General features: G+C 44.7%; 1 protein-coding gene across 1 annotated transcript in view; it reads left to right on the top strand.

Moving 5' to 3' along the window:
- SCARA5 (scavenger receptor class A member 5) overlaps nucleotides 1-21922 on the top strand; it is a 256237-nt gene that overhangs the window by 53988 nt on the left and 180327 nt on the right. The window contains exon 3 of the mRNA XM_075269325.1: nucleotides 7719-7844. Within this exon, the coding sequence (XP_075125426.1) occupies nucleotides 7719-7844 (126 nt within the window). The remainder of the gene's footprint in view (nucleotides 1-7718; nucleotides 7845-21922) is intronic.

Genomic DNA, 21922 nt, shown 5'->3' on the forward strand with positions numbered 1-21922 from the left:
GGGGCCACTATGAGGACATAATACTGTGTGCAGGGACCACTATGAGGGATAATACTGTGTGCAGGGGCCACTATGGGGGATAATACTGTGTGCAGGGACCACTATGGGACATAATACTGTGTGCAGGGGCCACTATGGGGCATAATACTGTGTGCAGGGGCCACTATGGGGACATAATACTGTGTGGAGGGGCCACTATGGGGCATAATACTGTGTGCAGGGGCCACTATGGGACATAATACTGTGTGCAGGGACCACTATGAGGGATAATACTGTGTGCAGGGGCCACTATGGGGGATAATACTGTGTGCAGGGGTCACTATGGGACATAATACTGTGTGCAGGGACCACTATGGGGGATAATACTGTGTGCAGGGGCCACTATGGGGCATAATACTGAGTGCAGAGGCGACTATGGGGCATAATACTGTGTGCAGGGGCCACTATGAGGACAAAATACTGTGTGCAGGGGCCACTATGAGCATAATACTGTGTGCAGGGGCCACTATGGGGGATAATACTGTGTGCAGGGGCCATTATGGGGGATAATACTGTGTGCAGGGGACACTATGGGGGATAATACTGTGTGCAGGGGTCACTATGGGGTGTAATACTGTGTGCAGGGTCCACTATGGGGGATAATACTGTGTGCAGGGGCCACTATGGGGCATAATACTGAGTGCAGAGGTGACTATGGGGCATAATACTGTGTGCAGGGGCCACTATGGGGTATAATACTGTGTGCAGGGGCCACTATGGGGTATAATACTGTGTGCAAGGGCCACTATGGGGCATAATACTGTGTGCAGGGGCCACTATGGGGCATAATACTGTGTGCAGGGGCCACTATGGAGCATAATACTGTGTGCAGGGGTCACTATGGGGCGTAATACTGTGCAGGGGCCACTATGGGGGATAATACTGTGTGCAGGGGCCACTATGGGACATAATACTGTGTGCAGGGGCCACTATGGGGCATAATACTGTGTGCAGGGGCCACTATGGGACATAATACTGTGTGCAGGGGCCACTATGGGACATAATACTGTGTGCAGGGGCCACTATGGGACATAATACTGTGTGCAGGGGTCACTATGGGGGATAATACTGTGTGCAGGGGCCACTATGGGGTATAATACTGTGTGCAGGGGCCACTATGGGGAATAATACTGTGTGTAGGGGCCACTATGGGGAATAATACTGTGTGTAGGGGCCACTATGGGACATCATACTGTGTGCAGGGGCCACTATGGGGGATAATACTGTGTGCAGGGGCCACTATGAGGACATAATACTGTGTGCAGGGACCACTATGAGGGATAATACTGTGTGCAGGGGCCACTATGGGGGATAATACTGTGTGCAGGGGCCACTATGGGGCATAATACTGTGTGCAGGGGCCACTATGGGACATAATACTGTGTGCAGGGGCCACTATGGGGCATAATACTGTGTGCAGGGGCCACTATGGGACATCATACTGTGTGGAGGGGTCATTATGGGCCATAATACTGTGTGCAGGGGCCACTATGGGGGATAATACTGTGTGCAGGGACCACTATGGGACATAATACTGTGTGCAGGGGCCACTATGGGGCATAATACTGTGTGCAGGGGCCACTATGGGGACATAATACTGTGTGGAGGGGCCACTATGGGGCATAATACTGTGTGCAGGGGCCACTATGGGACATAATACTGTGTGCAGGGACCACTATGAGGGATAATACTGTGTGCAGGGGCCACTATGGGGGATAATACTGTGTGCAGGGGTCACTATGGGGTGTAATACTGTGTGCAGGGTCCACTATGGGGGATAATACTGTGTGCAGGGGCCACTATGGGGCATAATACTGAGTGCAGAGGCGACTATGGGGCATAATACTGTGTGCAGGGGCCACTATGAGGACAAAATACTGTGTGCAGGGGCCACTATGGGCATAATACTGTGTGCAGGGGCCACTATGGGGGATAATACTGTGTGCAGGGGCCACTATGGGGGATAATACTGTGTGCAGGGGCCACTATGGGGGATAATACTGTGTGCAGGGGTCACTATGGGGTGTAATACTGTGTGCAGGGTCCACTATGGGGGATAATACTGTGTGCAGGGGCCACTATGGGGGATAATACTGTGTGCAGGGGCCACTATGAGGACATAATACTGTGTGCAGGGACCACTATGAGGGATAATACTGTGTGCAGGGGCCACTATGGGGGATAATACTGTGTGCAGGGGCCACTATGGGGGATAATACTGTGTGCAGGGGCCACTATGGGGGATAATACTGTGTGCAGGGGCCACTATGGGACATAATACTGTGTGCAGGGGCCATTATGGGGCATAATACTGTGTGCAGGGGCCACTATGGGGACATAATACTGTGTGGAGGGGCCACTATGGGGACATAATACTATGTGCAGGGGTCACTATGGGGCATAATACTGTGTGCAGGGGCCACTATGGGACATAATACTGTGTGGAGGGGCCACTATGGGGCATAATACTGTGTGCAGGGGCCACTATGGGGGATAATACTGTGTGCAGGGGCCACTATGGGGACATAATACTGTGTATAGGAATGTGGTTTGAGCGGTAAGGGGTCGGGGGCTATGACAAATGTTCTCCTTGGGGCCCAGCCATTCCTCGTTTCGCCACTAGGCACAGGGTCACATATAAATGGATACATCTTTGCCAGTTTCCTGAGACATGTTCCTGACATATAGAGACTGCCCATGAGCTGAGATAAACCTGACTCTGCATTCACTCGAAGAATCTGAGCTGGTCTGAAAGTATTAAAAGACTATTTAGACTTGCAAACAATGTCTTGTTGTCTGATGTTCTCAGTGTGACCCCGATAATCTGGATTAGCCCTTTAGATTGTGTCCCTGACTGTATCTATTCAAGTCCTGTTAGTGGGTGGCCGTGACCTGATGTGTTCCCTCGGAATAAATAATCCTGGATAAATCTGTCCGTGGCCGATGATCAGATCATTCCTAAAACAAGACGTCTTATTGAATTTATAGCAAAACTCTAGAACGTGCAAGCCGAGATAAAAACACATGCCAATGGATACAGCGTCCACGCCCAGCCTGGAGAATAGTCTCCCACCACTTATAAAATGACCATTATGGGAAAGGGATTACTCATGTGTGGGATTGCGGTTATGGGCAGCGACTCTCAGGGATCACATTCTACCTCAAGGTGCCAAAGAAGATGTTGGCCACGACCGATGGAGCACCTGCAACACCCAGAGAAGCTTCTCTAGATACAACGTCTTCATTCGAGGGCTACGTCACCTTTCCAAGTGGTGACAGGTCGTGATACATTTCTATAACCTGAAGATCACATATAATATTCCAGAAGTTTTACGTTTTGTTTTGGATGAAATTGTTCAAAGTCATTTGAGTTCACTGGTTGACTAAGAGGGATGTTTCGATCACGGCTTTCTAGAGAAACCACCTCTTCCCAGGAGACCTGACTCCGGTGCCAAGGTGCACGTCTTCCTGGACCTCCACCACAAGGTTCCTGGTGCCAAATGACCAGCTGTATAAATGTTTTTGTCCCTAAGAAGCGAGCCGTGCTCCGTAAATCACGGGATGTCATATACTTGGAGGGATTGATGGATACAATGGGTAATACGAAGAGTAGATCGCGGCTTATAGGAAAACACAGGAACACGTGTGCAGTTTTATTGTTGGGTTGAGGACTTTTGTGCTCGTCCAGGGGTCTCTGGAGCTCGGGCTCATGTTACACACAGCACGTTCCGTCCAATAATAGGAGTTTTTGGCACGGAGGCTGTGCGCAGACCCCAGTTCTTCTTGTCTAAAGTTACTTAGGAGGTTCCAATGCCCGAATTATTTATATCCCATTATCTTCATTTTCTAAACATCTAATAGTGGATACGACGGCTGCTTATAGTGAGCACCATTATAGTCTGAGGTCGGAAGGCACAACGTGGAGGACTAGAGACGTGTTCGCTATGTGACTAGTAAACTTGAGGAGTAAATCTACAGGTGTCGAGTCAAATTTCAGGGCTTCATGTACGATATGAGTGTTTGGCAGGACACGGGATTGCCGTACACCTGCTACGGTCAACAAGGCTGATTTTTGGCCAGGACTGCTTTGTAGGATGCAACATCTTCACATGATAGGCTAAGCATTGTGTCCAGACTTTATGAGGGCAAGACAAAGGTACGGGTGTGAAGTTGTCTTAAGAAGTCATTGGGAAGATCTGCCTAACCATTTAGACCCACCCTCGAAAAAAATTCGTCAACAGGCAGATACCTGATATCCACTGATATAATATTACTAACCTAGATAATGAATAGATTCCCAAGTCCCAAAATTGACAGTACAATGGGCAAGAAGGGACTGAACCTTGAACGAGCGACCCAGGGTGGTTTATCTTGAAAAGACCAAGATTCTTGGTGACTTTGAGCTAGGGTTGAGCAATCGGTAAGAACGGATTCCAATCGGTGAACAACTAAATTTCACGATAGTGATTGGAATTCCGATCCCGATCTTCTCCAGTGGGATTGAGGTCGGTGGTTATCTCAAGATCAGCTCAACCGTAAAATGACTTTTCCCACAGAGAAGCATTGACTAGGGTTGAGAATCAGGATCGGAAAAGATCAGATTCTGATCAGGGATCAAGCAAATTTGAAAAATTTGGAAAATGATTGGAAATCGGATTTTAAAATCGACCCTGAAATCTCAAGATCGGCTCAACCCTACTTGGAGCCAATGAGGACTAGCAAAGTGGGTGCTTCTAGGTCAAGGTGCTCATATGCATTATGGAAAAATTACTATGCCAATTTTATCTAGATTGGTCGGCCATCTAATGTGCATGTGGGTGCCAATACCTAATAGTAGCAGTCAGGAAATAGAAGTATTGGACATGTAGGATAATATCAAGAATGTCCATATAATTGATGACCCCAATTACAAAATTTTAGTCCATTCTGGAGTCAGCAGAGCCCATAGAAATGTTGCGTATGGGGGACTAGGACTCTAGAAGGAACACATATGGGGCGCTATGGCCACTATTCCATTGCATGGTACCAACTTGACTGAACTCAACCTTACCTACTTTTGTCACTTTTCCAAATCAAAAAAGACCCAGAAAGTTCCTGGTACTGGATAATGTGACATTTTTTTTAATACTTTCTTTAGGCGGCTATGTACCAAGCGAGCCAAAGTAATACTAGAAAGTAACACATGAGGCGGGTGCTTTCTGCAGTGGAACACAAACTACTCAGTACCCGAACCGACCTGAGCTGAGTCGAGTTGAGTTGAGATGTTGAGTCTGGCCAAGACTGGAGAAGTGGCTTATGTTACTTGAGGACACTCTCTAACACCCTAGAGCTCCGGAAGTAATACCTTGCGTTACTCAGGATGGGTGAAAATATTAAGTGATGCCAGTGGTGTTTATTCTCTTGGGTTGTACATACGCTTGATGGTCTAGGTCTGGGTGTTTTTTTTAGGGGTAAATGCATTATTGCGGTTGTCCATGAAGACAACTTTCTGTAAGCTACTGATTTTATGGGACTCTTCTGTATAAGGAAAATGTTTGTTCTCGTACCGTGTTAGCCAGTGGGTAGAAAATATTTAAAAAAAAAAAAAAACTTGATAGTCTTCAGTAGTTGATACCCTTTTAATGAATTCACATCGCCATACAATTAGAGAACAAAGACTGGACCTTTCCGTGTCAAAACATTTCTGCAATGAGGATCATAATATCACCGATCACATGAAAATTTTGGTATAAACTTATGACCCTGCTTCAAACACTGGAGAAGGGGCTAAATCTGTCACATGGTTTTATGGCATCTTACAGAAACCACTGACCTGAGACCCTGAGAACTGATAAGAACCTGGAATTGGGTAGTTATGGGGGTAATGGTAATGGGATGTTGGTCTAGGATTCCATCATGGTCTTTAGTAAAGTCACCATTATTGGTGACCCTTAGGATAGAGCATCAATATATCAGATTTGCGGAGGTATGACCTACGTCATTGGGGAGTGTTCCCATGAGGCCGGTGTAATTGGGAAGTTATGGGATACTGTCAGCAGATTCACACTTAAGACTAGCTATGAAATGCGTGCGTTCTTCCATTGTCCTCCACCCTTGCTTCTTTCACGGAAGGTGTCTTCATATAGTTCAGGTTGGAATTCTGGACATCTTTTGTACATTAAACATGGAAATACATCCCAGCCGCAACGTATTGAGGTTTTTCTGGGCTCTACATCTGTTTCCCTTTTGTGGTCTTTCGGTTTTCGCTCTAAGCCGAGGCGTCTCATAGGTTGGCCAATCTATTAAGAGCGACGAACGAGAGGAATGACGAGATCTGACTTTCTAATGATATTTTATTTCCTGTATCGGCCCTATTATTTCATCACGGAGAGTCATAACAATAGAGAGTCATCCGCACGGTTTAGGATTTAGTCTTTGGAATTCTCATTATTTGGTAATGAACTTCAGATGAAGGGATTTATTGGTCAGGATATGGGCAGAACGACTTACGTGACAGCTGAGATTTCGCTACATTGAGGCACACTGAGAAGATCCTGAGATTCTGGTCCTGCAGATCACCAGATCCCAGTATGCCATGGTCATTCCAGTTCGTGGCGACAAAAGTGAATCTCAACCATGGCAAGTTATGGGATATCCTAACAGGATAGGGGATATGTGTCTGATTTCTGTAGGTACAAAGACTGGAACCCATATCGATCATGAGGAAAGGGAATCAAAAGTTCCCTTAAGAGCTCCATGTGAAGGGGGTCGTGGTCACCATACCAATTCACTTTTTTAGGAACAAGGGTCATCATCAGACTCACAGAGGTGAATGGAGCCGATTCCAAACCACTTAGCAATTCAGTATGGAACTGGCTCACCATAGAACCAGAGGATTGTCCGGTGCGCCAGGGCTCAATAACTCAATAACGGTCCAGCAGAAGGCACCCGAATTGAATGGGTACTGTAGTCTATTCCGCAGGGGTTGTTGTAGGGCGCAATCACCTAATCACTTCATCTAGTGGGCTAAATAAACCTCATTCCAACACTGGTACCATTCATGTGGAATACTCGGGAACTTTTGAGACCCCTTCCCCATCCTTCTGATCCATAGGGGTCACGCCTTGTGATAAAACAGTTATCCCATACCCAGTGTATAGGGCATTACTAACTGCAGGGGTTGTCTAGTTTATAAACCCTCAAGCTTGCTCTTGATTAATCAAAGAGCATTTCATGTTTTGGAACCAGCGAGGACTCTGTGATTTCAATTGTAATACTCCAGTTTCCCAGTGGGGGTGCTGCAGGGAAATGTAACAGTTACTTCTGGGATTCTCTTCTATAATTTCCCAACTAGATATATCTGCAAGAGTCAATGTGATTGGTAGATAATATAAAATGAAGTCATAGATTTCCACAAATGTCTTGGAATGGCCAAGGTTGAGCCTATGAACGCATGGTAACCATTAATTTCGAGAAGTAGACCAATTCCCTCAAAGTGATCAATACTTATGTTGACAGATTGGGTTGGGGGAAAGGGCCCCTTGGTTGCTCCTGAGTCTATTTTTGATACCAAATATCTTGATTCTCGATTGAGCCACAATACTTGTCTTGTATGGTCTAAGGAAGACCAACCATTGTTCTGCCCAACCAAGTTTCCTTGATATACAGTATGATGGATATCGCCTTTTCTTCATGTGCAGGTCCAACAAATGGAAGGAAACCTCGCCGCTGTGGACAGATGGGGTCTATCGCGGCTCTGAAGTACGCAGTGGTCGGTCTCTATCTACTGGTCTTTCTGATCCTTGTCGGAGTCTTCATCTTGGCAGGTAAGTCCAATGGGTAGCTGGGAAGATGTCAACTGTCCATCAGGTGTTCCAGGCACAGAATACGTACAGTTGAGTGGTCGATTCCTTTATACTCTTGGCCACATGCGATTGTTGAGATGACCATGCGGAATTGTTGGCTTGGCCACTCTTGACTGCTTTGATGACCTTGTGTTTGTTGCCATAACCAAATGTGATTGCCGTGATGACCAGGTGTGATTGAGGATCAAGGGAACAGCTCGAAACATGGTCAGTTACATCTGTATAGAGGGATATTCTATAATAATCTGAGACTCGCAGCCGTATCGTATTCCCAGACTGAGGCCACCTCAGGTGGATATTGTGGTAGTAATCCAAGTTTTCTAGAATTGGGATATTGTGTCTTGCCGGTGATACCGTCACGTAATAGATGATATGGGCGTCGGATCTGATTATTGGACTACGTAACTCATCATGTGATGTTACTAAATTTAATAATATATACAATCTCCAGGGACGGTTTGTTGCTGAGCCCGCGTATCTAAGTTTACCAAGTGCAAATGTGGTACTGTTCACTGAGATGACCTATCTAATCCTTCTTTGGTGCAGTCATTAATTTGGGGTGTAACCCGAGGATAATAGGGTGAGTAATCCCTGGAACCGGCACAAAGATCTGCACAGAAACAAAGTGACAAAACATGGAGACATGGAGACAAAACATGTTATTTGTCTCCCTGACTGTTTGCAGGTTGGGTGGGGAGTGGCGTTACTCTTTGGGATGGATCCACTTAGGGCAAAACTTGGAACCAGAATAATATATAGATGCTGGGGCCAAATTAAGGACAGGCAGAGTTTTCCACCCATTCACACCCCTGTATTATTCGGTATCAATGTGGTCTGTTATTCCCAAATTTAGAGAGTTTTCGTGTTAAATAAAGTGGGGTCTCCCATTCTGAATCCTAATCTATGGAGCGTAGGCTTTGGCTACAAAAAGAGTCAATCACTGGAGAACCTGGCAAGTCTATAACTCGTGGTTTAACGAACAATATGCAATACTTCATTTCCCCTGTGGGGGTGCTGCAGGGAAACTTAACACTTGTTTTACAGGTACCCTCACAGATGACAGCTGATTGCTGAGGGTCCCAGCAACCTGCTAACCTTTTGAGGCTCTCAAAAGTGGAAACTTCTTTACGATTCTGACCAAAATAGTGATGGGCGACGTTTTGTGAGAATTTGCAAGGTTCACCCACATGTTTCGGTTCAAACAGGTAGTGCTATAATTATACTCCAAGGTGTCTTCAGACCCCAGAATATAAGAACCAGAAGCCCCGGTCATCTTTCCCAGTATTTGGTCACCCTGAGGTCACCACTAGGGTTGAGCCGATCTTGAGATTTCAGGATCGATTTTAAAATCCGATTTCCGATCATTTTCCAGCCGATCCCGATCGTGAAATTTGCTCAATCGCTGATTGGGATCCGATCTTTCCCGATCCCGATCGCTCAGCCCTAATTGTATATTATATATACAGTAGGGTTGAGCCGATTTTGAGATTTCAAAATCCAATTTCTGATCATTTTTCGGCCGATCCCGATCTTGATCGCGATCGTGAAATTTGCTCGATCGCCGATTGGGATCCGATCTTTCCCGATCCAAATTGGTCAACCCTAGTCACCGCTAAGGTCCAATCCCATGGGGCATGCTGATGTGATGATACTTGACTAGGGTTGAGCGATCGGGATCGGAAAAGATCGGATTCAAATCGGCGATCGAGTAAATTTCACGATCGAGATCGGAATTCCGACCCGATCTTTTCCAGTGGGATCGAGATCGGTGGTTATCTCAAGATCGGCTCAACCCTAAAAGTGGCTTTTCCCATAGAAAAACATTGACTAGGGTTGAAGATCAGGATCGGAAAAGATCGGATTCCGATCGGCGATCGAGCAAATTTCATGGGTGAAACCCAAAAGATTTTGGGTTTGGCTAATGTTGTTTGTGATTCCATGGTTACATACGTGTCAGCTGATGCCTCCGCTCCTATATCACCGCAGGTCCCGGTTTTATAGAAGGTCTGGCTGGAAGCCTGGGCAGGTGACATAATGGCGTTCTCCGCGGTTCAGGGGCTTGGTGGCTCAGTAAACCTTACAGTACAGGGAGTTTATCTGGAGCTTCTCATTGGAAGCTACAACCATCGGTACCTCATTAGCAGTTAATGTAGCTTCGCTCAGGATGATTTATGGGCCCGCTCGGGGCATTGGCCTTCTGTTAGGTTTATTGTACAGTATACAACCCAGAAGAAGCCATCAGGCCCTCTGTGGTGATATCACTTTACAAGGTAGAAATGAGTGAGAGAGCAAAACCATACAGATATGTGGAAGCTCATTTAGTATACTGTATACCCGGGGGGATATTTTTTTGTGTCCGGAAAAAATGACCAAGGTTTTTTTTATTATAGACATACTTTATGCATTTTTTTTGGTCATTTCCCCAGTCAGTATCTAGATTTTAAGAAATTTTTTAAATTCTGCAATTATCACTCTGGCCACTAAGCTTAATAATAGACAGACAATTGCCAATTCTATAGAGGTCTTCTTTGCAGCAGTCACCACATTTACATCACAGACAGTAACATTGTATCACTTACTGACAGATGTCACAGCCTATCTCCTTCCCCTCCCTGCACAGAACAAGTCTAGCAAACTCTCCCATAGACCCCAAAGAGTCAGCTCCAGATTATTGCTACCTATGGCCATGACTATGCTGTAAAGCAAATCACGAAATGCTGTTAACAGAGCAGAGAAGAAGCTCAGACAAGATGGCCGCCCCCCAGGGCAACACGGTGGCCTGCAGTGCTGGAGTCCTGGGTTCGAATCCCACCAGGAACAACATTTGCAAGGAGTTTGTATGTTCTCCTAGTGTTTGCGTGGATTTCCTCCCATTCTACAAAGACATACTGATAGGGGTAAAAAAAATTACATTGTGATCCCTATATGGGGCTCACAATTTACATTAAAAAAAAAAGATGGGCGCCCCCCCCATACTCAGGTACATAAATAGAATAAAGAAATCTAGAAAATAAAATTAGCTAATTAGAAAAAAATTATTGATAACACTAGAGGGTGCTAGAGAGTGTTGTACTGCACCTTTCTGAGAGATGGTTCATAGGTGTGTTCTTTGTTAACAGCACACCCGGAGGTCAGAAGGGGTATTACAGTTAAATGGTATCAATGGCTCCACACCATTGCCCACCAATAAATTAAATACCTTCAACTAACGGGTCACTGGGGCAAAACTGCACGACAGTAAAGGTCCAATAATCTGTTTTATTTCTATCTGTAACCAGTGAGGGCCGTGATTGGCTGTACACCGTATGCATACCCAGCACTATGTTGTTTACAGCAGGTTTATGCCCTGGAGTTTCTATTTCCTCCGGTTTGTCATTTAGTAATTAGGGCGGCCATGGTTTCCTGAGTAATATACAATTAGCCGGCCACTAATGATCCCCCCGTGTCACCAGCCATAATCGCTCTCAGCTGCTCGGGGGTTCTGTTCTACCGTCTGTGGTTGTTATGCAATGTGAATTGTTCTCTAACATACCCAGTCCTGGTATATTTCCTCCACCCCCTCCTTCCTGCATTGGTATATTTCACACCGTGCACAATATATACTGTATACAGCTCACCAGAGAGCTAGCGTGACACTGTGAGCGCCCTGTGCAAACGCTAGGCCAGTGTCCACAAGACAAAATGGTGGGATAGACGTCTACAAGTGACTCCTCCTCCTCCATCATGGAGCTTCTCCAGGCCTTCAGCTATGGACGTACTCGAAAAAGTGAGCTACATGTCGGGAGGTGTCAAAATAAAGCCATATTCAGAGTAATATGGAGCATGGCTGTAAGTATGTTGATGATCACATATACTGTGAAATCTGTACGGTGGAGGCCACACCATGAGATTCTAATAATTCTAGCCTGGCATCCAAGTATGTTAGGAACGTGTATCCAAGTATGCAGAGAGTGTGCAGCCCTGTATGTAAGGAGTGTGCATCACAAGTATGTTAGAAGCATGTATCCAAGTATGCAGGGAGCGTGAATCCAAGTATGTAGGGAGCGTGAATCCAAGTATGTAGGGAGTGTGCATCCTAGTATGTGGGGAGCGTGCATCCTAGTATGTAGAGGGAGTGCATTCAAATATATAGAGATTGTCCATCTACAGTCCTATGAAAAAGTTTGGGCACCCCTATTAATCTTAATCATTTTTAGTTCTAAATATTTTGGTGTTTATAACAGCCATTTCAGTTTGATATATCTAATAACTGATGGACAGTAATATTTCAGGATTGAAATGAGGTTTATTGTACTAACAGAAAATGTGCAATATGCATTAAACCAAAATTTGACCGGTGCAAAAGTATGGGCACCTCAACAGAAAAGTGACATTAATATTTAATAGATCCTCCTTTTGCAAAGATAACAGCCTCTAGTCGCTTCCTGTAGCTTTTAATCAGTTCCTGGATCCTGGATAAAGGTATTTTGGACAAACAATTCAAGTTCAGTTAAGTTAGATGGTGGCCGAGCATGGACAGCCCGCTTCAAATCATCCCACAGATGTTCAATGATATTCAGGTCTGGGGACTGGGATGGCCATTCCAGAACATTGTAATTGTTCCTCTGCATGAATGCCTGAGGATTTGGAGCAGTGTTTTGGATCATTGTCTTGCTGAAATATCCATCCCCGGCGTAACTTCAACTTCGTCACTGATTCTTGAACATTATTCTCAAGAATCTGCTGATACTGAGTGGAATCCATGCGACTCTCAACTTTAACAAGATTCCCGATGCCGGCATTGGCCACACAGCCCCAAAGCATGATGGAACTTCCACCAAATTTTACAGTGGGTAGCATGTGTTTTTCTTGGAATGCTGTTTCTTTTTGGACGCCATGCATAACGCCTTTTTTTATAACCAAACAACTCAATTTTTGTTTCCAAAATGAAGCTGCCTTGTCCAAATGTGCTTTTTCATACCTCAGGCAACTCTATTTGTGGCGTACGTGCAGAAACGGCTTCTTTCTCATCACTCTCCCATACAGCTTCTCCTTGTGCAAAGTGCGCTGTATAGTTGACCGATGCACAGTGACACCATCTGCAGCAAGATGATGCTGCAGCTCTTTGGAGGTGTCTGTGGATTGTCCTTGACTGTTCTCACCATTCTTCTTCTCTGCCTTTCTGATATTTTTCTTGGCCTGCCACTTCTGGGCTTAACAAGAACTGTCCCTGTGGTCTTCCACTTCCTTACTATGTTCCTCACAGTGGAAACTGACAGGTTAAATCTCTGAGACAGCTTTTTGTATCCTTCCCCTGAACAACTATGTTGAACAATCTTTGTTTTCAGATCATTTGAGAGTTGTTTTGAGTAGCCCATGATGCCACTCTTCAGAGGAGATTCAAATAGGAGATCAACTTGCAATTGGCCACCTTAAATACCTTTTCTCATGATTGGATACATCTGGCTATGAAGTTCAAAGCTCACTGAGGTTACAAAACCAATTTTGTGCTTCAGTAAGTCAGTAAAAAGTAGTTAGGGGAATTCAAATCAATAAAATGATAAGGGTGCCCATACTTTTGCACCGGTCAAATTTTGGTTTAATGCATATTGCACATTTTCTGTTAGTACAATAAACCTCATTTCAATCCTGAAATATTACTGTGTCCATCAGTTATTAGATATATCAAACTGAAATGGCTGCTGCAAACACCAAAATATTTAGAACAAAAAATGATTAAGATTAATAGGGGTGCCCAAACTTTTTCATAGGACTGTAAGTATGTAAGAAGTGTACATACTATATATAGGGAGCATGACTCCTAGTATGTAGGGAGCGTGCATCCAAGTATGTAGAGAGTGCACAGCCATACATGTTTATGTGAACGGCCCTCAGGAGCGTGCATCCAAGTATGTAGGGAGCGTGCATCCTAGTCTGTAAGAAGCATGTACCGAAGTATCCAACTATGTACGGAGTGTGCATCCAAGTATATAAGGAGCGTGCATCTAAGTATGTAGGGAATGTACATCCAAGTATGTAGAGTGTGCAGCCCTGTATGGAAGGATCGTGTATCCAAGTATGTAAGAAGCATGTATCCAAGTATCCAAGTATGTAGGGAGCATGCATCCAAGTATGTGGGGAGCGTGCATCCAAGTATGTAGGGAGCGTGCATCCAAGTATGTAGGGAGCGTGCATCCTAGTATGTAGAGGGAGTGCATTCAAATATGTAGAGATTGTCCATCTAAGTATGTAAGAAGTGTGCATACTATATATAGGGAGCATGACTCCTAGTATGTAGGGAGTGTTTTGCCAAACATGTAGGGAGTGTGCATCCAAGTATATATCCTACTAATATTATAGATGTGAAAGTTTGTGTGTTTTTATGTTTGTTCCTCAATCACGCAAAAACGGCTGAACAGATTTACTTGAAATTCGGCACACAGATGGATTGTAACCTCGATTAACACATCGGCTACTTTTTTTTTTTTTTTTAAATGTAGATTGCGAGCCCCACATAGAGCTCACAATGTACATTTTTCCCTATCAGTATGTCTTTTTTTTTTTTTTTTTTGGAATATGGGATGGAAATCCATGCAAACACGGGGAGAACATACAAACTCCTTGCAGATGTTTTTTTTGCCCATGGTGGGATTTGAACACCAGGACTCCAGCGCTGCAGGGCTGCAGTGCTAACCACTGAGCCACCGTGTGGCCCCCATCGGCTACTTTTTATCCCGGTAAATGACATGGCTTCATGACTGTTATGAATTTATGTTCACATACTATATTACACTGCTCTTATCTCATTTTCTGAGAAAGCCAGGGCTATTATCTCTCTGTGTAAACAAACGCTAACCCTCAGTGTACACACATTTGCATATTATCTGACCTGTTCAGTCACCAATGACACATTGACATAGGCAAACACCTTCAATCCAAATTGGCAGTTTGCCAATTTTCAAGATGTTTGTAAAAAGAAAATCTAATTTGTCGCAAACAACGAGAGCTATGAAGGTAGCCAGAAGTCCCGGAGTTCTCTTCAAGCGGAGCTCAGGGGGATAATCAACACCAACAACACACTCATTATATGTCGTCCCAGCAAGCTGCTGAAATCAGAACAATCACAGGCACAGCTCGAGAAACAAGTTCAGTGGCAGGCCAGCTTGAGACCTGCCAAAACGCCGCAGCAGGCGGATCAACACCAACAACACGCTCATTATATGACGTTCCAGCGAGGTGCTGAGATGCCAGAACAATCACAGGCACAGTGCAAGAAAAAAATTCTGTGGCAGGCCCGCTTGAGAGCTGCCAAAACGCCGGAGCATGCGGATCATCAACACCAACAACACGTTCAGTATATGGTGTCCCAGTGAGCTGCTCACGTACCAGAACAATCATGGGCACAGCACAAGGAATGAGTTCAGCAACAGATCAGCTTGACAGCTGTTGAAACGCCGGAGTAGGCGGATCATCAACACCAACAACATGCTCATTATATGGCATCCCAGCGAGCTGCTGAGATGCCGGAACAATCACAGGCACAGTGTGAGGAACAAGGTCAGCACCAGGACAGCTTGCGAGCTGCCAAAATGCCGGAGCAGGCAAACCATCGACGGCAGCAATTTGCTGAATATAGACAGATCATGGACGCCAACAACACGCAGACGAAGTCGCGGGCAGAAGCTAGTAGTATATAAAGTGCAGCCAGAAAAATCCACAAAACAAGAAACACGCTTCCTATGAAATAGCCCCATCTCCACTGAAGTCTATTTTGAGGGACAATTCTGCAAAAAAAATGGCACAATTGGGGAGAGTAATAAGTGACCCGATTACTCATCTCCTCCATTCTAGTAATGGGTTCCTGCAGGTACTCCCCACTCCCTACTCTGGTGAAGCCTGTTTCTTTGCTGCCAGATTCTTGCATTGTTTAGTTGCTGTGGAACATGGCGGACAATTATGGTACCAACTATGGTGCTTGATAGTTTTGAGTTGGATCTTGACCTCGGCTCCTGGATTCTGCTTCTGCCCTTGGATTTTCTGCCTGATTCCTATTGTTCTACTCCTAGATCTGACCCCTGGCTTGTCTTCTGACTACATCTCCATCACATATGCCACCATGTTACATCCTGCTTACTTTTCCAATGAGGGGCCCTTCCTCCGTTTCTGCTTTTCTCGCAATTCCTGCAGTTCTCCTTCCAACCAGTTTGGGGGCCACTATCTGGACATCTGATTAGGACGGTCCATACCAAGAAGGGGAAGGGGGTTAATGGTGAAGAATTTGGAGATTTCTTCGAGTTTCTACCCCAATCTAGCCAATACCAAACTGGTGGTAGCTTTAAGGATCTTTGATGATAAGCATTGAAGACTAGAGATCAGCAAACAGATTTGTTATGAGTTTTCCAAAACATTTGGGATTAGCCAATCTCTATGTATACTCTGGTTCTCTTCAGACCACAAAGTATAATAAGTGTAGGTCCAGGGAAGGGTATGGAAACATAACTTACACCGACACTCACTTTCCCTCACCGCTACTAGATTCCACCATGGTCCTCTTTGGTCAACTTCTGACCTCCTGTGTGATGTCACAAGGAGACTACTGAGACCTGTGATTGGGCGGACCACCTGACACTTACGATAAAATGCCATGATGTCAGCGTGTGTCACGTGACTGCTGAGAACCAATCACAGGCCTCCGTAGTCCCACAGGGTCTGTGATGTCACACAGCATGCCAGAGGAGGCAAGGAGATGACTGAAAGTGAGTACTGAAGAGAATCTGCAAGGGAGCCCAGGAGAGTTGAGGGGTATTAGGTTTCTGCACCTACCCATGTCATATGCTCATTATACTCTGGGGTTGAAGGAGACCCCACAGTATCATAACAGCACTTCTGCTTCAGGCGAAACAGACAAACATTGGGAATATCTGCAAAACGGTTCTTGCAAAAATCAGCCAACTCTATGAAGCCCCGGCCATAAATAAGCAGAGTTCCCAGATAAAGGGTTCTTTCCACATCAGATGTCTCCTAACACATAAACAGTATGATACACTGAAGCACTTGACAAACCCCACACGAAAACCATAAAAACAAACAACAATGAAAAACTCCCCAAACAGTCATGTATGTGTTGTAGTGCAGATGTACAGCGCTCCAGCAGGGAGCACATTCCTTCCTCTGAACCCTTTAGACAAATGGATTGTCTCATACGGCTGACCCGGGAGGAGCGTATAAAACCTATAGGGCCATTAACTCAAAATTTACAGTACGTAAAACGACAACTCATAAAATAAAATGAGAGTATGGCCCCGGGCAGGAGGAGATTCATGAGCGTGGAGCAGAGAGCCGGCATGTTTGGCCGTACCTTTTATTAATCATGACGTAATATGTTCTTGGCTTTGATGTTACTATGTTATTAGTTTGCACTTTATATCAACTCCCCGGCCACGTCTGATGAGAAACAAATCACTCCATCATTCATGCCAACGTTTCGGCAGAGATGTGGCTGACAATGACCAGAGTCATGGAAGTGACCCCTGAGGCTAAAGGATCACCAACATCTCACTGTCTCCTCCACCTGCAAGGTTACAGACTTTAGTGGATACAAGTTCCCTACATACATGGATACAAGCTCCCTACATACATGGATACATAATCCCTACATACAAGGATACACACTCCCTACATACATGGATACAAGCTCCCTACATACATGGATACAAGCTCCCTACATACATGGATACATAATCCCTACATACAAGGATACACACTCCCTACATACATGGATACAAGCTCCCTACATACATGGATACACACTCCCTACATATAGGGGTACAAGCACCCTACATACATGGATACACGCTCCCTACATACATGGATACATAATCCCTACATAAAAGGATACACACTCCCTACATACATGGATACACACTCCCTACATACATGGGTACAAGCTCCCTACATACATGGATACAAGCTCCCTACATACATGGAAACACACTCCCTACATACATGGATAGATGCTCCCTAAATACATGGATACAAGCTCCCTACATACATGGATACAAGCTCCCTACATACATGGAAACACAGTCCCTACATACATGGATAGATGCTCCCTAAATACATGGATACAAGCTCCCTACATACATGGATACAAGCTCCCTACATACATGGAAACACACTCCCTACATACATGGATACATGCTCCCTACATACATGGGTACAAGCGCCCTACATACATGGATACACACTCCCTACATACATGGAAACACACTCCCTACATACATGGATAGATGCTCCCTACATACATGGGTACAAGCTCCCTACATACATGGGTACAAGCTCCCTACATACATGGATACAAGCTCCCTACATACATGGAAACACACTCCCTACATACGTGGATAGATGCTCCCTACATACATGGATACACACTCCCTACACACATGGATAGATGCTCCCTACATACATGGATACAAGCTCCCTACATACATGGATAGATGCTCCCTACATACATGGATACACGCTCCCTACATACATGGATACAAGCTCCCTACATACATGGATACATAATCCCTACATACATGGATACACATTCCCTACATATATGGATATACGCTCCTTACATTCATAGATATACACTCACATTCATTGATACACACTGACTACATACATGGATACATGCTTCCTACATACAGTACATGGATACACACTCCTTACATTCATGGATACATGCTTCCTACATACATGGATACACGCTTCTTACATAGCGGGGCCATGGACCACCATGATAGCTTGGTTCCCTGGCCACTATACATATTGTTAATGGATGGGGCTTGGCATGTCACCAGGCCCCTTTCCAATAGATGCCAGCCCAGGGGAAGTGACTAAAAATAAGAAATACTTTTACTCACCTCTTCTGGACTCCTGACACTCCACAGTGTCCTCTCCAGGGGTCTTCAGTCCTGTATCTGAGGTGACACATAATACTGTCAGTGTGCCCCACAAGACCTCTAAGTCCCAGCAGTGATATCTGGGGCGCATCACCTCAGGTATAAGTATATAGGTATAAGTGTTTGTTATTGTTATTCACTTCCCCTGGGCCTCTTCTTATTATACTCTGGGGTCTGAGGAGACCCCTGAGTATAATAATAGCACCAAAGCAGCCTCAGGGGGATCTACAAGGTGCCACTGTGGAGCATATTATACCGTGTGGGGTCACTGTGGAGTATATTATACTTTGTGGGGGCCACTGTGGAGAATATTATACTGTGTGGGGTCACAGTGGAGTATATTATACTTTATGGGGGCCACTGTGGAGAATATTATACTGTGTGGGGTCACAGTGGAGTATATTATACTTTGTGGGGGCCACTGTGGAGAATATTATACTGTGTGTGGGTCACTGAAGAACTCCACTGTGTACAGATCACTGTGGCACATATTATACTGTCTGAGGGCCACTGTGGAGCCTATAATACTGTGTGGGGGCCATTATGGAGCATATTATACTGTGTGTGGGTCACTTAGGAACTCCACTGTTTAGAGGTCACTGTGGAGCATATTACACTGTCTAAGGGCCATTGTGGAGCCTATAATACTGTGTGGGAGCCATTGTGCAGCATATTATACTGTGTGGGGGTCACTGAAGAACTACACTGTGCAGAGGTCACTGTGGAGCATAGTATACTGTCTGAGGGCCACCGTGGAGCCTATAATACTGTGTGGGGGCTACTGTGGAGCATATTATATTGTGTGAGGCTCCTTCACTAGTCACATCACATGCCCTCTATTTTATAGCAGCCATGCACTATTATTACAGGCTGTAATGGCATCAGATGGTGATTATAAAACAGATACCGTTGATCAGCAGGGGCCCCAGGTGTTTGATCCCAACTGATCTCTTTCAGCTCCCAGTATTGTTGACATGCGGAGCATTGTGCTGCTCACTCAACATATTCTTGATATCTACAGTTGTGGGTACTAACTGTATATCTTAGATACCCCTACAGCACCCGTAATCGTTACTGTCAAGCATACGCTGTAGAGGGGGGGTAGGGGGCCACCTTTAACCTAAGCTACTGCTCGAAGGTGGCCGCCAATCACAGACACCTATCGTAAGTGATCTCGCAGACACAACTGAAGTGTCCATGTGATCGGGGCCTTAAGTGTAAGGGGTTAAAGGATAGAATTTCTCGTGTACTGCACTCGCTCCGGAGTCGGTTCCAAGGCTCTTAATTTATGTCCGTAATGAGTTTTGTCAACGATAAATCACAGAATATTCATCATTTTTTTTCACAGCCATTGAAAAAATTTTCTTGTCAATGGCAATTTACGACCTGCCAGAAATCCTGAAATATGTCTCATCAACCTCATAAGTCATCATAAGAGGTTACGATAAGATATCGCAACCGATGATGGTCCTGGGTGAAGGAGACCCATTGTGTCTGCGGGATATCCATCACGGGTGGTGGGATCACGTATCACTTCGCCTCGAAACGTTCACTGTATACCGGTAATTTACAAGCTAATGTCATGGAAATCTTTGGCCCGGGTCTGGAGTTTGGAATATAGTCCTCCTCCTTACCCAACAGAAATTAAATATTCTCGAAGATTAATACAAGATGAAAACGGTTGAGGTCTTGGCACATTCCACTATCGGACAAACACTCCGGTTAGGTCTCATTTATATCTGATTTATACCCTCAGCAGGCAACAGTGTCGTAAATCAGAAAATGATAGAAGACAGAGGGAAGTAAATGAGAAGACAACATCATCTGTAGGCCAAGATTTTCAGAATTACGGTAACCGGTCCAACTTTTTGTAAAATAACAGGTCTATTACTAGATGCAATGATAGCGCCCAACCCCTCTCCGTAGTATATGTTCTAGAATCATGTTTTGTCAGGATATTTAAGGGTGTGTAGACAATTGGGACAGACATCCCTTGTAGTTGCTCGATATCTCCTCAAATTGTGGGAAACAAATTTGGTAACGTGTTATGGGCCTTGTGCCCACTTATCCCAGTATGGAGAGGTGTGATGGTATGAATTGGAGTGGGCAGACGCCACACTGGCTCATTGGTTAGCATTCTTGCCATGTAGTTTGGATGGTTTGGGTCTGGACCACCAAAAAGGAACCGTGGGTTTCCAACAAGTTCTTCCGTTTCTTCCTGTAGTCCAAAAACTTCTATAGGCTTTTTTTATGGGTCACAGACGCTCTGAAAGACAATTATGTGTGACTGCTTGGGGTCAACTTCATGAATATCAATGGAGGTTTCCAAGATGGTGGAGGGTTTGAGTAACCCACAGGTATTATCAGTCTTGAAGAGATGTTCCTATCAATAGATGCTTCAATGACCACTCAATGGTTTTCTTATTGACTATTCATCTCAGTACTGGGCCACCTATCCATGGAGAACATCTGGTCCCATCATTCTTAGGACTGGTAAGAACCCAACACTGAGATACAACTTTTTGGTATATGGAGTTGACATGGCCTAAGAGCCTATCGGTGGAAAACCCTAATGTGGACCATTTACTATATCAACAATGTATGTTACTCCACCTCTTTACCAACTTGAAAGCCACCATCTTGAACATAGTGTCTCAACTTAGAGTCAAGTTTCTGACTTTTGAGTCACCCTACACTTTCCTGAGAAGACCATTTTTATAGAGACAACTTGTACCCTGAATATGAAATGTTCTCAACTCTCGGCACCGAAGAACCGATTTACAATAGATGAGTAATCGACTTCATGAATATCAATGGAGGTTTCCAAGATGGTGGAGAGTTTGAGTAACCCACAGGTATTATCAGTCTTGAAGAGATGTTCCTATCAATAGATGCTTTGATGACCACTCAGTAGTTTTCTTATTGACTATTCATCTCAGTACTTGGCCACCTATCCAAGGAGAACATCTGGTCCCATCATTCTTAGGACTGGTAAGAACCCAACACTGAGATACACCTTTTTGGTATATGGAGTTGACATGGCCTAAAAGCCTATTGGTGGAAAACCCTAATGTGGACCATTTACCATATCATCATTGTATGTCTTTGCCA

The sequence above is a fragment of the Leptodactylus fuscus genome, chromosome 3, assembly GCF_031893055.1.
Source record: "Leptodactylus fuscus isolate aLepFus1 chromosome 3, aLepFus1.hap2, whole genome shotgun sequence".
Classification (NCBI taxonomy): Eukaryota; Metazoa; Chordata; class Amphibia; order Anura; family Leptodactylidae; genus Leptodactylus; species Leptodactylus fuscus.